The 18,061-nt window shown below is 46.4% G+C and overlaps 3 protein-coding genes across 3 annotated transcripts; 2 read left to right on the top strand and 1 right to left on the bottom strand.

Moving 5' to 3' along the window:
- Positions 1–1,041: 1,041 nt before the first annotated feature.
- LOC124464130 (protein FAM163B) lies at positions 1,042–3,924 on the bottom strand. The gene is made up of 3 exons (XM_047016054.1): positions 3,838–3,924; positions 1,629–1,744; positions 1,042–1,425 (listed from the first exon to the last, which is right to left on the bottom strand). Exons 2-3 carry the CDS (start codon positions 1,719–1,721, stop codon positions 1,042–1,044), a joined length of 477 nt encoding a protein of 158 aa, XP_046872010.1. The 5' UTR covers positions 1,722–1,744; positions 3,838–3,924.
- Positions 3,925–12,022: 8,098 nt separating this feature from the next.
- LOC124464057 (natterin-3-like) lies at positions 12,023–14,117 on the top strand. Its single transcript, XM_047015945.1, has 3 exons — positions 12,023–12,043; positions 12,429–12,546; positions 12,911–14,117. Exons 2-3 carry the CDS (start codon positions 12,429–12,431, stop codon positions 13,996–13,998), a joined length of 1,206 nt encoding a protein of 401 aa, XP_046871901.1. The 5' UTR covers positions 12,023–12,043; the 3' UTR covers positions 13,999–14,117.
- Positions 14,118–15,262: 1,145 nt separating this feature from the next.
- Positions 15,263–17,299, top strand: LOC124464103 (natterin-3-like). Its single transcript, XM_047016009.1, has 3 exons — positions 15,263–15,479; positions 15,849–15,966; positions 16,149–17,299. Exons 1-3 carry the CDS (start codon positions 15,477–15,479, stop codon positions 17,261–17,263), a joined length of 1,236 nt encoding a protein of 411 aa, XP_046871965.1. The 5' UTR covers positions 15,263–15,476; the 3' UTR covers positions 17,264–17,299.
- The last annotated feature ends 762 nt before the right edge of the window (positions 17,300–18,061 follow it).

Genomic DNA, 18,061 nt, shown 5'->3' with positions numbered 1-18,061 from the left:
CAATTCGAAAGGCTTGTTTCCACATTTGGACCAGCCATTTGAATGGCTTTCATGACAGCTGACGACTGGAACAGGATGTGATGATGCCATCTGCTGGCTTCTGAAGCATGTTCCTCTCATTATCACCATTAAAATACCAGACAAATGGACACCATTAAAACAAACATGATGAAGCATAAAAATTGTATTTTGAATCAGTGTGTCTGACCTAGTTAGCCTATAGTATGTGGGAATTTAAATTCAGATAAATAAATTCTACTTAATTCACTACATGACACTATAACGATACAGAAATTGGAGTCTTGAAGTTAGGTAATTAGCCTTTTCATGGTTCCTCTCACACAAACTGTAACAGTAACCGGAAATAATATTGAATTTCCCACATATTTCTGTTAAGAATGACTAAAACAGTATTTGACGCATTTAGCAGCTCATGAATGAAATAAAAATTCAGAATAATTCTTTGAATTACAATTCTTATCGAGACCACATAACATATCATTAGGTGCAGAAATGTATTTTCTGAGCAGACGTTTCCTCAAAATTCTACCATAACATTCACTTCGATCCCCTTCATGTTTTATGCCAAAAAGAAGCCCTTTTAAAATGATTTTCCTAAAAGGATTCATTAAAACACAGGCCACAGCTTATGTGCTCAAACAAACAGACAAGATGTCCTTGCCTTCATCTGAAATAACAGGAAGTGAATGCCCATGTAGTATTCATGGCAGAAAGAAGCACTGGTCATGACAGACAAATGAGCAAAAATCCACATTAAGATGTAAAGTGCTACAAAGACATTGTGAGAGCTAAAAAGGTGTATGCGGGAGCAGTGAAAGGTACAGCAGCACAACATTTCCTCATGTGAGACCAAAACTCTCCACACTGTGTGAGCAAGTGAGCGAATCCATTCAAATGGTGGAGTGGAAAATATATACAACCCCCCCCCCCGAAATATACCTAGACACAGCAATTCCTGTATGTGTTTGAAAACCCTCACGTTGGTTTGGTCCACCGGGCCAGCGGGGGGCGCCGGCTGCGCTACACATCCGTGCTGACGCTGTGGGTGACCACCTCCCGCATGGTGTAGGAGCGGATGAGGTTGAGCTTGTGGTGGAGGCTGGCCAGGTCCATAGGGAGGTCCAGCTCCTGCTGCTGCACAGTCCTGTAGCTGATCCGGCCGCCCCCGTTGCGGAGCCTTTCCGGGTGCTGGAGGTAGAAGGGCAGGGAGTAGCGTGTGCAGGAGGGGCAGAAGGAGTGCGACCGGGGGGGCTTACGGGTCAGGGGCGGGGTGTAGACGGTCGGCCCGTTGACGTCGACCTCCGTGGGGAATATGGACGTCATGTCGGGCTCCGCCAGGCGCTCGGGAGTCGGACAACGCTCCTCCTCCTCCTTCGCTTCCTCCTCCCTCTTACAGCAATAATACTGACAGAGGAAGCACAAGCATAAGAGGGTGCACCGCCCCTGTAAATAATACTCGTAAAAGAATCATGCGTTCACTTGATGTACATCAAAGGGAGAAGATTTTGAAACCTGTGACTTTTCGACCGACAGTCACACAGCAGTCATCTCTCACCCTAGATGTCTTATTACTGTGACGGTGGAAAACGTGTCGACGGCTGGCCTACCTGTAACCGACAGTAACACAGTACTGCTACAATCGTCAGTAAGATGACTGCCGCTAGAAGTCCACCTGCGGTAACCACTGTCCCGGCTGACATTCGAAGGCCTCTCCATCAACAGTCTGCACAGGCAAGAGAGGTGACGGCCATTAGTAGGAAGTCAAGCCACCACAAAACCATCACATCAACATATACATGTACGTTAGCCATTCACATTATATACCTGCCCACGGCCTTTAACACAGGTATATCAATGGCTACATCTTCTGTGTAAGAATGTGACTTGAGATTTTACATCGAGTGTAAAAAAATAGGTATGCAGCAAGTACTTGTGGGGCTTCCTCTTGCGCGGTTACACACTGTCAATGGCAGATTTGATCCAGAACACAACACGAGTCGAGACAAGAGCGAACAGATAGCCGAACTCGGCAACGTTTGAGTTCCATTAGTTTTCCTCCTGTGATGATGCGGGAGTGTATCCAAGAGCCTGCTATGCCGTGTGGTCGTCAGGTAGTAATGCATGCGGATCAAACCCAAAATAGCCCCAACACTTTGTCAGAGAGCTTCTCTGTGAATTTCAATAAAGCACTCAGTGGCGGCTTAGGAGCAGAAGCCATTTCTTCTTGATTCTAGACCTCGGCATCCATCTTAGGGGGGTCAGATGGCTGAGCGGTCAGGGAGTCGGGCGGTTTCGGAGTCGGGTTATTAATCAGAAGGTTGTTGGTTCGATTCCCGGCCATGCCAAATGACATTGTGTCCTTGGGCAAGGCACTTCACCCTACTTGCCTCGGGGAGAATGTCCCTGTACTTACTGTAATTCGCTCTGGATAAGAGCGTCTGCTAAATGTAAATGTTTTATCTTCAGAGGTCTTTTCTCACTGAGCTGGGCAAGAGGAGAGCTGTTGACAATATACCTTGAGTTTAAGACATGATTTAGACTCGTGCCATTATTTTCTTCTGAGGAATCTCCTCAATCTGAACCTCTTTGATAGGGATCTATCCATGCATACCCCAATAACTTTTTCTTTTTTTAAATTAAGATGTTCATTGAATGCACCATCCTGCTACAGTACATTCTGTGTTTGTGTTGACTTACATGGCAATAAAAACCAATTCTGATTCAGATAACAAAATGGCCAACTAAACGGTTTCGTGACCAAATGTAAAATGGTAGCCATCCCCCACACCGTCCTTCACCCTCATCCCATACTATAGGTGTGGCCTGCCGTCTCTCAAACCCTCCTTACTCAGAACCACCCTAAGGGTCCTGCTCATCACAACAAATTGCATTCTGTTCCCATGACGACTCTGCCAGGACGTTGGTTTCCTCAGGGAGGCTGGTCATTAACACCCACACAAGGCTTGTCTGCATCCAATCACCATCTAGCACAGACCACAGACAAGCTACCCCCCCCCCCCCCCCCAAAAAACAAAAAAACAATAACACTACTGTTTTTATGATTAAGTTACAAATTGTTCGGTAATTGGTAAGGCAGACACTGATTTATTTTTGATGCTAAGGCTATTTCCAAGCAAATCTGAGGTTAATGTCACAAACGGTAAAGATGTATTATAGCCCCCGCCCCCTCCTCTTCTCCACACACACACACACACACACACACACACACTTACACTTACACTTTCATGCACACAAACACAAAATATACAAAATGTGCCCATTCATTTACCTTGTTTTCATTGATCACAGCCATTTCAAATTAAGTTTGCTCAGCTGTTTGTGGCAGAGTTTAACACACTTGCAGCAAACTGCAAAAGACTGTAGCCTTTTGATTTTGTATAGTATGAAAGGCCCAGGTCAATGTATCTATAAACCAACACGAAGTATTTTGCCAATAAAGTTTTTTCTAATTCTGATTCTGTAGCAAACGACCCCCCGATTTTAGAAAGGCAATTTCAGTTTATTCCAGCACCATGGACAGCTACGCGACACAGAACTTGACAATGCATTGTCAATAAAGGGTTTCACGTATGAATACATGCAAACTTTCATATGCAGTTGACTTCATACAACGGATCTGGCCTTCGCTCATTGATTTAAAATACTGACCAAGATGAAGACCCATGACAATCAACTGAGTCACTTTTACGCTGAGATAATAATAATAAAAAATCTTTAAGCAGATTGATTGCACACGAAAGAAAAGGACATACATAGGCTCAACGTTTTTAAACAGTTCGCTAAATATCATTTTACCTCTATCAGTATTTGAATCGTCCCATGTCGCGTCTCCGGCACCTCCGGTTCGCACAGCCCCGGTTCTGGGCATCCGAGAAACAGACACGTGATGCTCAAAGCCAGCCGCGCCTGAGGGGTGTTGATGAAGACAGTTTAACAGAGAGAAAGGTAACCAAACTCAACTAGGGAAGCCTAGTGATAAACACTGTATTCATCTTTTAACAAAACCAATCGATTTGTTAAATTTGTTGACAAAAGAAATTCGAGACATGTGAGTCAAAATTCCACCTAGATTCTCCACGATGATCTTAGATCCCGCAGCATTTCGAAAAAAGTAAAAACAACAGCTGTGTAACCAAATGACCAAGGACGACCCCCGCGATGAGTTGGTAGACGGCCAAGGTGTTCATTTACACTACATCTCCCAGGATTGGTCCTTCACGTGCAATTCCCTTGCTTGCAACAGTTGTTAAATTAATTAATAGATTATCAAACAATCAAATCCAAAACGTCGGACAACATTTCCCTTTCCCCTTCCTTATCTCAAGCTTTGCTGCAGTGTTTAAAAATTAAAAAAACTAAATTAACCGTTCTCCCAAAATGTTATAGAACTTTTACCTTATGTCGTTTTTATTGGTTCACCCAACGAACTACTTGTCATTCAACTAAAAGGGACAGTGGACCTCCACACGCGCAACAATTCCCAGAGCTGAACTGAAGAAATGTAGTCATGCGTCAAAACTGCCGCGTGTTGTTTCAACCTTGACGCTCTTGAGGACACAGCTGACTTTTATGATCGAATGAGTATGGAGCTTTTGTCATGGTTAGCTGTTAGGCCTATACCGGTGAAATTCTATATCAGTTCAATTTAATATTATGTACTGTTCTTGATAACAAAGGAACTAAATTGACATTTGACATTGACCAACTTTTAAGGTATGGTAAAATAAAATGAGGACTATAACAATGTATGACAGGCCTTTCAACTCATTATATCAGCGTTACATATATATCTATACCATATTATTGCATTCTCAACACTAATCTGTTTACTCCATTTCTTTCATTCTTTTACATCATGTACGCACACCATCATGCTCTCAAAATGTTACCTCTTTCAGTTTTCCTCTGCTCCCTACCGACCATCACCCTTCCACCACCCAACACACACACTCTCTCTCTCTCTTTCTTTCTCTCTCTCTCTCTCTCTCTCTCTCTCTCTCTCTCTGTCTCTCTCTCTCTCTCTCTCTCTCTCTCTCTCTCTCTCTCTGTCTCTCTCTCTCTCTCTCTCTCTCTCTCTCTCTCTCTCTCTCACACTCCCTCCCTCCCTCCTTCTCTCTCTTTCTCTCTCTCTCTCTCTCTCTCTCTCTCTCTCTCTCTCACACACACACTCCCTCTCTCTATCTCTCTCTCTCTCTCTCTCTCTCTCACACACACACACACTCTACACCCCTTCACACTGCTCCCTCCTTTCAAGCACTCCACCCTGTCGCTTGGCACCGAAGCCTCCCTCCACACTGCGGCCACTTTGAGCGCCGCCAAGAAAAGACAGTTTGAAGGAAGCAAGAAAGAAAGAGATTTTATTGCATGAATCATTCATGCACGGAAGGAGGCTGAGATTCCACTGTGTGGTGGAGACATTGTCTTGTAATATTTATAAGTGGCGATGGAGAGAAAGGCTTGGGTTCTCTCTCCCTCTTTCCCCCCTGTCCTGGTGTGCGCTCCATCCTGCTTTCACTATCCCTCGTTCGATTCCCCCCCAGTGACCCGGCTGGACGATCGACGGGTTGGGGATGTGAAAGACGGGAGCCTCCTCACAGTGGCAACCACACGGCTGTTTCTGCCCGGTTCTTCTACGGTCGTGTGGTGCTCACAGCTCCTGTTGCACACCGTGTGGTTTGTGGTGAGGGTGCCGCATCCCAACGTGGTCAGGATCATGTCAGGAGTCATGAGGTTGGGAAGCGCGGCTGTTTGCAACTGTCATATCCAACTTTGAATACGATGTGTTCGGTGAACAGGAAAGAAAATTCAAACCAACTGAAGTCTCGGCTCCCTTTTACGTCCACCTCCTTTTAGAATAATACTGTAATAATGCAAGAGAGGCGAACCCCCCCCTCTTTGTCTGCAGTCAAGTGCTGTAACCGCTGAGCTTCAGCACTGTGCTACACCCACTGCACTTCACTTACATCTCCGCCACTCATCACTCTTGCCTTCTCCTTTCCAAGTCAGCATCCCTCCTCTAACTCTCTTTCTGGGTTGATGGTTTTCATGGCTTCAACAGTTCATCATGGCAAATGGTGCGTCTCAATACCCATCTTTCCATACTATATAGTATGTGTGTACGTATTATCTACCATAGTAAATAGTATGGTAGTACGGGTGTTGGGATGCACTGAAAAACAGAGTCCTAGTGTCAGCCATGTACCATTCAGAATTTCGAATGAAAAACGATAGCTTATTGTGAATGTTTGCCTCCTGTTGGGGTCCTCTGCTGTCTATGAAAATGGCCGCCCCTGTACTTGTGAGACCATGCCAACTCAGAACTCAGCCTTCTGCATCACAGGCTCAACAGAGCACAGCGGAGAGGAGAGACACGAAGGCATGAACCAGCGTCTGAATCCTTAATGAGACAGGTGCACAGTGATACCCATCGGCTGCTGCTGTGCTCACTGTATCTTTAATTAGGACAAATCCCCCTTGCCCAAAGCGGAGGTGTCTCCACAAACCCAAACATACAGACATATTCAGACAGACCTGGTTTCGAGGGTTTCCAAGCGATTCTCGCTGTTGTCATTGTTACTTTATCGTACGTGTGCATGTTTAAACATGTTGTACAGTCGGTTCACATCCGAGGAAAAACCATAGGGGAAAAAAACAACATCTTTTTGGTACATACAGGAATTTTGGATGACAACCAAATGAGCAAAATGCATGTTTTGAATGTATGTTTTTTGACTTTACAGAGACTTTAACAGTCAGAAGTTGTTGTCCAGTGCAAATGCATCAGCCTGGAGCGCTGCATGCCTCCACTCTGGAACTGGAAGCTCAGTCCCATAATTATAGTAATAACCATTTATGCATAATCCATCATAAGAGATAGCTGTAGAAAAACAGGAGCTCGATATTGCTTGATTAAACACGGCACAAGCCTCTGGCAGTAGGTATTGATTTGCGGCGGTGCAGTGTCTGTGTGTGTTTGTCAAAGCGCGTTTGTGTGTGTGTGTGTGTGTGTGTGGGAGTAGGAGATGGACACCAGGGGGGCTATAAAAGGTCCATCAGAGTACTGGCCATCGGCTCACTCAGAAGAGCTGAGCGGGGATCCCATCTCCTTGGTCCTGCTTCAGTCTGGGAGACTGGCAGGCTTGGCTGGGCCTTAGATGGACAGAGAATCTACCAGAAAGTACAAATTTAGAAAGGGTCCCTGGTCTCAAACGCAACGCTTGTTGGGAAATGTCGATCGAATGTTGGATTTGAATTCCGATATCGGGAATACAATTAAAAAGGACAGTGTTGGGATGTTTCTCATCTGACAGAGCGAGGAGTTGTTTTTATTGAACACAGTGATCATGTTCCCTGGCAGCTCATCACAGTCACATGTCATGTCATGTCATGTCAGAAAGACCACATGACTCCTCTCACTTGGGGTCTTCAGCTTCTCAGTTAATGTCCTCCAGTTGACGAACTCGCCGTGGGACAGCTGCCTCTTAGTGAACTGAAACCGTATGACAGCCAAGCTGGAACACAAAGGGGACAGTTGGGGATTTGTCCCCAGAGCCTGTCACACGTCTAGCCAGACAGAAGCCCAGATAATCATCATCCAGAAGGGCCTCCAGGTTTGGAGAGCACTGACTCCGGGGAGCGGACACGGTTGTAGCTTCTGACTCAACCTGTTTTTGGTGTGGCCAATCCAGATTTGATTTGATACCTTTTTTCAGTATTGAATATTGTGACTACGCTTCGGTGCTGCAGATGGGTACCACGTGTGTTTAACGGCGGTGAATTCACCGCCGTTAAACACTCTTTAGCCGCTACTTAAGACGTTTCTCTAACCTGTTGGATACTCTCAAAGACTGTTGTTATCTTTTCATTAAGCCCAGGAAGACACAGGTAGCGCATTAAAGGTCAGACTTCTGGCCAGACAGCAACTTCAGTGTGAAGGCCTTGGTATTATATGGTTTAGTTTAATTCCACAGAAAGCGTTTCGGCTGAGGAAATGTTTTGTCAGAGGGATCCAGTGCATTAGCTGTACTGTCTGCCCTCTAACATGCCTCTCAGCCACCCCCAAACCCCAAACCCCAATGTTTATAAAATATATAGAGTTAGCTTCATGTTACTGTCTGTGATGTCAGCATGCATGGGAGGCTACCACATACCCCCCCGCCTCCATGCGTCATCGTTGGGTCTGAGTATGAGGGGTCAGAGTCTGGATTCAGTCAAAAGTCCCTCGGATCTGGAACGCTGCAAAAACAGCCTGCACCCTAGACAAAACAAAGGAAGAATCTGTCGTCTGCCTGTCTTGAGGGGTGGGTGGGGGGTTGGGGGGGAAGAAGAGGGGGGAGAGATGGAGTGAAGGGGGGGGGGGCGGCAGAGGAGGAGGAGAGGGGCGGAGGGGGGGAGGAGGTGAAGAGGAGAGGGGGTGAGGTTGGGAGGAGGTTAGGAAGAGAGAGCTTAAAGTATCGAGGATTGAAAGAAGAGTTCTCAAGGGCTCTTTGTTTTGCTGCCCGTAATGGAGCTTCTACCGTGATGTGATGTCTCCAAACTGTATCTTCAGGAGCACTCACCATGGTTTACAACACCAATACATTAGAGTAAACACACCTTAGCATGCTCTGTCTGAACGCAACTCCAGAACCCCTGGAAGGCTACATACATTACAAGATGCTACCATCCCACTGGTGTGGTAGTTCATTTATTATGCTCAGCGGTGTTGAACTGAAGTCGCTAAATGTAACATATATGTGTTCAAGCAGAAATAGCAAATGTATGTTTTATAGGAATAATTCACCACGGCTAGGCGCTTATCCAGCATGTCCCTTAATGCACAGTCCATGAGACCGTCTGTCGCAGAGCAACTGCAGGAGCCAAGTCAATCTTCCCCTCTCCCAGCTGATTACAAAAACCTCAACTCCACTCCCAGACACACAACTAGGAACCAGCAGGAGATAAATAATGGATGAACGGAGCTCTATCTTGTGGTTTACTCCTCAACTCTGCTGCCGTGACCCCTCTCTTAGAGAAGGCTTTTTCAAAGAATCCCCGACCCGGAGCCACCGGAGCGCGTGGGAAAGGATCTCAGGAGAGGAGAAGCTGCAGGGCTATAAAAGGATCCGGAGGCTTAAGAGCACCTGGACCTTCCGAGCCCTCGCCACGTTCCAGCTTCCACGCTCCGGCCCGTGACCCGGGTCTTTGTTCCCTTCGCGTCGACGTTTGAGGGACTTTGACGTGGCCGATGAGCTTTTTTTTTTCTTCATGTTTGACATCATCGCCCGACGATGACCGCGTTTCCCTGATCTTAGTCACCGGGTTACATCACGGCAATTTCACGTTCACATTTGAGTCTTTTAGCAGGCACTGTTATCCAAAAGGGATGCACGAATAGGCCTGTCATCCACACAATGCCTTCCAGCTATCCACATTTTACTGACCCTCTGACGTCACCTGCCAGCCTTACTGTCCTGATGCCCAAAACACTATGAATATGCAGCCATGGCATTAGCGTGCTCTCTGAAGGACTCCAATGTGTTGTGAACAGACAAATACGTCAAGAGAAATAGGCGAGTTAGAGAGGTGTGGGCTGAGCTGGCCTTGGGGGGAGGGCAGGTCAGGCCTCGTCACACGGCTGAACCGGCAGGACTGGGCCGACAGGGGGGACGAGAGGGGGGTGAGGAGAGCGGGGATGGGTGGTAGCTGTCATTAAGACAGGTGGACCGCAGAACATTCCGGAGGTGTTTTGCTTTCCTGACACGATGAGACTACAAAAGTAGGGTCTGGACTCTGGAAATGGGCACAGAAACGGGGAAACATAGACACCCACGCACGCAAATCTGGAGGCTGTCAGGTACAGTTAAATTCTTGAAATGCTAATGTTGTGAAAGACAAAGCCCATGTATATTTCATGAGGAACAAGGGAGAGCCAGGCTTCCCGGTGACAGTGAGGGCAGCTTCCTGTGTGCGCCCTGTCAGGACCATGGCACCGCCACCGTGAGATCCACAGCCATGTCGCAGCTTTCAGATTGGGTACAATGCAAGGATTCTATGAGCATCCCACTGAACACATTGTCGCCTCGTCGATTTCTCTGGGGAAGTGCAGCATTGTGGGTAGTTGTGTGTGTTGGGATGCACGGATGCCGATGTGTGTGTGTGTGTTTGTGCGAGGGTACTGAAGGAACATTTTGCTTTGCATTGTTAACTTCTCCGGATCCCCAAGACTCCGAGACGGATTTCACCACGTCAAAAAGCACACGCACGCATAGAAAACACACGCACACGTGAGTTAGAGAGTTCATGGTTTGGTTTGGAGATGTTCATCGTCCCTAAAGCATCAAGGTGTGGTGTTTCAACAGACTATAACAGCCACAGTTGAACCCATAGAGAACGTTTTAATCTAACTTCCTCCGAGGCAGAGATGGGAGCAGAATGGATAACGTTGTGTGCTTGCTGTTCCCAGGATGCCCTGCATTGCTCCGCCAGCGGCCCCTACAGCTACACCGTAGCCAGTGATGCAATCGATGAAGGGACAGGCCTCAGAGTGATACAGAGCTCACCTTGGCCATTATTCCACATGAAGGAGAGTTATTGGAGCAAGGAGGGAGAGGGCGAGATAGAGAGACAGAGAGAGACAGAGACAGAGAGATGGAGAGAGGGGGAGAGAGAGGGAGAGAGAGATGGGAAACAGTAAGCAGGGGCCATCTTTTATTCATCCACTGGTAAGTGCAGTCACGGTGCAGGCTGATGGGCCATACTGCTAAGCTAACCAATGGCTCACTGCTCATCCCAAAAATCTGTCAAACCTGTGGACTTATGGAATTGTGTTGTCTTTCTTGAAGGTGTGTTTCCTGCAGCTCTGAAATCTAAAGATAGAAAAGATATTGAAATGCAAAACAGTCGATCTTAGAACTGTGTTAGAACAGTGTGACTAAAAACAGTTGGAACGATTGTTAAACATATAGTTTTCTCTGAGACCCCCAACCCTTAACTCTAACCCAGTTACAGTGAACTAGAATCAAAGTCTCTTAAAAGGTTGAGCAAATCCTCAAGTCTTTTCAAACTTTTCCACGGTTGAGCAAATGCTGCCCCCTGCTGCTTGTATGAATCAACGACACCAGAGCCAAACATCAGGGGTCATTTAGTTATTTAGTTTTTGCAAGCAGCAAATAATCTTTCCATAAAAGACCTGTGTCATGAAGAAAGTGCAATAGTGACAGATAGTCAGAAGAGCTAACCCTGTACAGTGACCCTGACTTCTCAAAACCACTCTCTCTGTTGTTTTATTCAATCCTTTATCTCGTTAGTTACCCCATACTTTATCTTTTCCACCTTTGTTATCTTGGCTTTACCTTTGTTTATCTGGCCTTCCGTTATCGTCGGCAGGTTGACGATGAGGGTGATGTCTGAGGATCGTATAGTCCCAGCTTCTCTCACAACACCAAAGATCAAAGAAAGGGAATCTGTTTCACGTACTGTTCACTGTGTTGGTAGAGACACCAATGCTGCTGTTTTGCCGGCAGACTTGGCCACAATAAACCTCAAACTTGACTTGAACCTGACCTTGGCCTGTAGTTCGACTGTGTTGTTCTAATCCATGATGCTTCAAGAGCTTTCATTCCTCAAGCCTCACCTGCAGTTTGTTTTGACTGACATGGAAGAGAGATGTAATGTGTGTGGCATTAGATAGAGCCTGAATGAGTTGACAGTTAACAAGTTAACAATCAGACAAAACATGTGACACAAATGCAGACATAAAAGCACACACAAACACACATGCACATGCACACAAACGTATACACACACATACATAACCAACAGACACTCAAAGCACTCACATACACAGGCACATACACAAACACATTCAGTCACAGTCAACGGTCACACAAAGTATGCCTCCCCTTGGTTTCAGAGCCCAGAGCGTGAGAGTGCGCAGACTGCTTTACGACCTCTCCTAACTCAGCTATATAAACCTGCAGAGAGACCGGCACATGACTCACTAGGGGAGAAGACTGGAAAGGTGAGTGCATTAGCTCCTTGATTTGTTTACACCTGCTAGCTCGAAGCAAATCTCCTCACTGTCCTCATGTTGCACAACGTAATGCTTGGGGATTGAAAAGGGACAACATACAAGATTCAGGTTAGAAATAAATGAAAGTATTTGTGTCCATTAAAAGTGTGTGCATTATTATCTATACCACAAATGAAAGCAGTACAGTTACGTAGTGTACTGTTCCAACCAAAATGCTGTTAGAGCTGTGCACCTTTGATGCTTGATCTTCCCCTGTACTGTCTCCATGAAAATTCCTACCTCGCTTTGGACAAAAAAGTGTTTAAATGAATGCAAACTTAATGGACATGTTATTTCCTGCATTACTCTCTCTCGTGGTCCGTGCTCCCTCCAGATGAGGTCTGTCTGGGTGGTTCTCTCGGTGGCCCTGCTGGGTCTGCTCGCTGTCCAGGCTGCAGCCCCTCCAGCCAGCCTGAAAGACATCGTCAAGAGGAACTCACTGAAGAGGAGAGGTAACGCTCCTTAGCCGTGGTTACAGAGCCTACAAGCAGTATTACAAGATTACGGTCATCATTGCAAATGTTGGATGAAGATGAATGATTTGTTGTCAAACAAGGATGAATTACAAAAAAGGATTACATTTAGGTGTGAGTGAGAGCAGGGTGGTTTTCATTAGCCTTTCAGCTGAGTCTTTAAGTGTAATTGTGTTGCAGTCAGTGAAAGGAATCAGGAATTGCAACACGGAAGTGCAAGTTTTTCACAGCATTTAAAAAACAGAAATCGACCCATCTCCGTATTGTGAATTGCTTTTCTACTGGTGACCACAGCAGTGTCTGACATCTCACAAGTACTCTGTCATTTCACCCCTGTCTGCAGTGCCCATGTTGAACCCACAGCTGGAAGGCAGGGTCCCTCCTCCTCCCAGCCAGGGTCCTGTCCAAGGCCCTCTGACACCTACCGACTTTGAAAACCAAAAGTCCGAGACGTCCTCCTTCTCGTTCGGGGACAACGTCAACCTGCAGTGGCTGAAATGGAACGGCTCGCTCCCCAACGGAGCTGTGGCAGTGTACAACGGCTACGTCGGACGCACCGACTACGTTTGCAAATTTAACTGTGAGTCTGGGTTTTACACCCCCAGCAAAGGCCCCTACTGCCTGTACCCCTACGGCAATAGTGAGTACAATGCCCCTGAGTTTGAACTGCTGGTCAACGAAGACAACTTTGAGTTCCTGGAGTGGAAGGAGGACTCTTACGGCTCTGTGCCCAAATATTCTGTCAGGACCTGCCCCGGGGTGAGCATCTACGTGGGCAAGAACAAGTACGGCCTGGGTAAGGTGGTTCCTCAGTTTGAGGCTTTCTTCCTGCCCTGGGAGGGAGACGAGTACTGGTACAAGAAATACCAGGTCCTGGCCCTCAACAAAGACGCCTACACCCAGCACATCTCCCACGTGGTGTACGCCATCGACGAGGTGGAGATGTTCCACTACCCGCCTGAGACCATGCGCATGTCCGGGGTGACCAACAACGAGTGCCAGACCGTGGTCAAGACGGTGACCATCTCCAAGACCACGGAGGTGGAGACCACCTGGAACATCGGCCGCTCCACCATGCTGGGCATCTCCGCGAGCATCACGGCCAAGATCCCCTTCATCGGCACCGGAGGCGTGGAGCTCAGTGGGGAGAAGACCCTCCAGTTCTCCAAGGGCACCACCATCGTGGAGGCCCTGAGCCACTCGGTGTCCGTGGAGCTGAAGGTCCCCCCCAACCACTCCTGCACGGTCCGCATGGAGGGCCGCAAGATGACCGCCGACATCCCCTACACGGCCCGCCTCAGCCGCACCTACAGGAACGGAGAGACCCAGTGGACGTCCATCTCCGGCAAGTACGACGGCGTGCAGATCGGAGAGGTCCGAGCGGTCATCGACCGCTGCCAGCCGGTGGCAGATGCCAAGCCCTGCCCCTGAGAGACTCGGATGTTTTAACAACCTGTAAAATCTGGATCTGTCAGATCCCTTTTCATGTGCTGCATCCTTAGGCTGAATCCTAGAATTCCTCATGTGTAATAAAGACAGCAAAGTTTGCAAAGTTTAACCAATGGAAGTCAACTAAAAGATATTGGTGTGTAATTGAAATACATTTATTCAGAGTACAGATGTATTCGCTAGTCTTTTTTTCAAAGCTCCAAAACAATAAACCACATACTCTGAACACATGAATGCTGTACAGCACTGGAAATGTACACTACAGTTTACATTCAAGAAAATAAGTCATTCAGAAAAATTATATTGCTTCTTAGAAGTGCATGCATGAACTGAAATTTAAACCAAAATGCTCAATAACTACAGTAATCAGCTCACTACACATAATATAGAAATAATCCCTTTATATTGTTTGTCATCTGGACTTGGCCATGCAGTACTACATAGGCCTAATCATCTCACACGACCTATTGGAACCCAGTCAAGTGTAAATACATTATAACACACTGACACAATAGGCCTAAAATGCAGGCAGAGTATGGATTTTAGATCTTTATTAATACTAGCCAACGCCTATTCACTAGACTAGTGATTGTGAAAACAATGAGGACACACTCCTGATAACAAGAGCAGGGTATGGTGCTGCAGTGTTCTTCTTTACACTTTCCTGTCACAAAAGGAAGATAACTGAGAGAGCAGCATCAGCATTCATGCATTAACATTAGAAAGCGAACACTTATGTCATGGCTTACCTATTTAGGGCAATGTCATTATAACGTTTATGAAATCATACAATTCCTTGTACGTTTGTTGAATTGTATAGGGTTCTTCTTTCAGGAAGACTTTTTAGTCAAAGGTCAAAAATAGAGTGGGAAGTGTGATAGCTGTTGATGGTGGGACAGAGGAGGACGTGAAGACAAGAATTGGGAAAGCAAGAACAGCATTTAACATCTTAAACAACATTTGGAAAAGTAAAAACAGCTCCCTCAAGACGAAGCTCCAAATCTTCAACTCCAACGTTAAAACCGTGCTGCCCTATGGCTCCAAAACCTGGAGAACCACCACTAATACCACAAACAAACTACAAACCTTCATAAACCACTGTCTAAGACGCATCCTTGGAATGACAAAAAAAAGACATTGTTTTGCCGAGAGAAATGTTTGTTTTTTTTGCGGTGAGGGGGGGGGGGGGATCAGGCCCATGGTTTCTAAATCTGTCCAAGATCCCTCCCTGTGTTTCCTTCCTCTGCTTAAACCCAGTTCATCCCTTTCTTGTCAGCCTAACCAACCCTATTCGGAGACCTTAAGGAAACAGTGTGAAATACCCTATAAAATCAGTAAATGACCCCTGACCGTGCCTTTGCTCTGTGCAACGAAGGGTAAAGTTTTAAATCGGTGTTCTTTGATTTTGGTGTTCGAGGGAGTGGCTGCAGTCATATCGAAAACAGGACCCTCAAAAGTACATGGTAAGTGAAATGACATAGCAATGGGAAAGAGATAGCCTACACTTAAAAAGTTATGAAGTCTTGCATCAACCTGAAGCACGGTCTGTAACCTTGAGATAGTTATAGTTATATACATAGTTTTATTTGAAGTATTTTTACTTCTACAACAAATGAAAGTGAAAGTGGCACAGTTATGCAATGTACAATCTAACAGTCCAAATACTGTTAGAGCTGTGCATCTCTGATCCTTTATCTTCTGCTTTACTGTCTCCATGCTTATTCTTACCTCGCTTTGGATAAAAACATCTATTACAGTAAATGAATATAAACTTAATGGACATGTTATTTCCTACATTACTTTGTCTCTCTCGTGGTCCGTGCTCCCTCCAGATGAGGTCTGTCTGGGTGGTTCTCTCGGTGGCCCTGCTGGGTCTGCTCACTGTCCAGGCTGCAGACTTTCCAGCCAGCCTGAAAGACAATGTCAGGAGGAACTCACCGAAGAGGAAAGGTAACGCTCCTTAGCCGTGGTTACAGAGCCAACAAGCAGTATTACAAGATCATGGTTGTCACGGCAAAATGTTGCATGGAGAAATAAATGGCGTTTTGTAATAAAAAAATGTATGTCATATGTATGGTAAACACAGCAATGCCTTGCATCTCAGTACTCTGCCATTTCACCCCTGTCTGCAGTGGCCTTGTTGAACCCACAGCTGGAAGGCACGGTCCCCCCTACTCCCAGCCAGGGTCCTGTCCAAGACCCTCTGACACCTACCGACCTTGACAACCAACAGGTCGAGACGTCCTCCTTCTTATTCGGGGACACAGTCAAGCTACAGTGGCTGAAATGGAACGGCTCGCTCCCCAATGGAGCTGTGTCCGTGTACAACGACTACGTTGATCGCATCGACTACGTTTGCAAATTCTCCTGCGAGTCCGGGTTTTACTCTCCCAGTAAAGGCACCTACTGCTACTACCCCTTAGACAGGATAGAGCACAAAGCCACTGAGTTTGAACTACTGGTCAACAAAGATAACTTTGAGTTCCTGGAGTGGAAGGAGGACTCTGATGGCTCCATGCCCACGAATGCTGTCAGGACCTGCACACAGCAGGACCGGACCGTCTATGTGGGCAAGAACGAGTACGGGCTAGGTAAGCTGGAGCCAATTCACAAGGCCTACTTCTACCTGCCCTGGGAGGGAGAGGAGTACAGGTACTGGTATAGGAGCCGCCAGGTCTTGATCATTACGATAGATACCTACACCCAGCACATCTCCCACGTGGAGTATGCCACCGACAAGGCGAAGATGGTCCACTACCCGCCTGAGACCCTGCGAGAGTCCACGGTGACCAACAACGAGTGCCAGACTGTGAGCAAGACGGTGACCATCTCCAGGACCACAACAAAGGAGCACACCTGGAACTGGGGCTTGTCAGCGACGGTGGGCTCCAAGACGACCATCAAGACCGGCATCCCCTTTTTGGCCGAAGGCGGGGTGGAACTCAGCTTTGAGTTGACCGGCCATTTTTCCAAGGGCGGCACCCACGCGGAGGACGATAGCCACTCGGTGTCCGTGGAGGTGAATGTCCCCCCCAACCACTCCTGCACGGTCCGCATGGAGGGCCGCAAGATGACCACCGTCATCCCCTACACGGCCCGCCTCAGCCGCACCTACAGGGATGGAGAGACCCAGTGGACTTCCATCTCCGGCAAGTACAACGGCGTGCAGATCGGAGATATCCGAACAGTCATCGACCGCTGCCAAGCCCTGTCCCTGACAGAAGCTGATGTTTTAACCACCTGTTAAATCTCACCGATCAGATCCCATTTCACCCATCCTGGTCCTTTCTTATTTACTTACTTTCTTACTTTTATGTATATATTTGATTTCATATTTGAAATTGTTGATCAGCAGTTTTCAAAGTAACGTCCAAAATCATCCCACTGAATACAGCACAGTATACAGCAAAGAAGTCTTTCAGGATTAAACTAATCTGATAATAGCTATCTCACCTGTCTCAAGGACGCTCCAAGTCGGCCTTGGAACCTCATGGCTTCATAATCAATTGCTGTGTCTGTCCAGAACATCTTTGATCTATCATGTTATCTTACTGTTGTTGAACCTTTAATACTAGACAACGTCTATTCACTAGTGATTGTGGGTCAACAATAAGGACACACCTGATAACAAGAGCAGGGTATGGTGTCATAGTGTTCTTCTGTACTGTTTTATTTATCACAGAAGAAAGATAACTGAGAGAGCAGCATCAGCATTTATACATTAACATTAGAAAGCATACACTTATGTAATGGCCTCCCCATTCAGGACAATGTCATTCAAACGTGTGTGAAATCACACAATTCCTTGTACGTTTGTTGAGATAAGGACATGCTACACACACAATTAATACACACAACGATTTTTATCAAGTTGGTGTGGTAAAAGCCATTGTATGGATGTCTTTATTGTATTTGCACAAACCCATAACTACTGCAAGCAAAGACCAAAATATTGCATGATAAATGTATTAACTCCTTTTTTGTCATAGCTTATTTTTTATACATAAAGGGGGATGAATTCGGAAAGAAATGGATGTCGACATAT

This window comes from Hypomesus transpacificus, unplaced genomic scaffold (assembly GCF_021917145.1).
Source record: "Hypomesus transpacificus isolate Combined female unplaced genomic scaffold, fHypTra1 scaffold_31, whole genome shotgun sequence".
Lineage (NCBI taxonomy): Eukaryota > Metazoa > Chordata > Actinopteri > Osmeriformes > Osmeridae > Hypomesus > Hypomesus transpacificus.
Note: the sequence above shows the minus strand (reverse complement) of the source record. Positions and strands in the feature narration are given on the sequence as shown.

Excerpts from the sequence above, each read along its gene's own strand:
- LOC124464130 (XM_047016054.1), bottom strand. The coding sequence starts at position 1,721 with ATGTCAGCCGGGACAGTGGTTACCGCAGGTGGACTTCTAGCGGCAGTC. Across the intron at positions 1,426-1,628 it reads TGTGTTACTGTCGGTTACAG|TATTATTGCTGTAAGAGGGA; the intron begins GTAGGCCAGCCG and ends TTCCTCTGTCAG.
- LOC124464057 (XM_047015945.1), top strand. The coding sequence starts at position 12,429 with ATGAGGTCTGTCTGGGTGGTTCTCTCGGTGGCCCTGCTGGGTCTGCTC. Across the intron at positions 12,547-12,910 it reads GAACTCACTGAAGAGGAGAG|TGCCCATGTTGAACCCACAG; the intron begins GTAACGCTCCTT and ends CCCTGTCTGCAG.
- LOC124464103 (XM_047016009.1), top strand. Across the intron at positions 15,967-16,148 it reads GAACTCACCGAAGAGGAAAG|TGGCCTTGTTGAACCCACAG; the intron begins GTAACGCTCCTT and ends CCCTGTCTGCAG.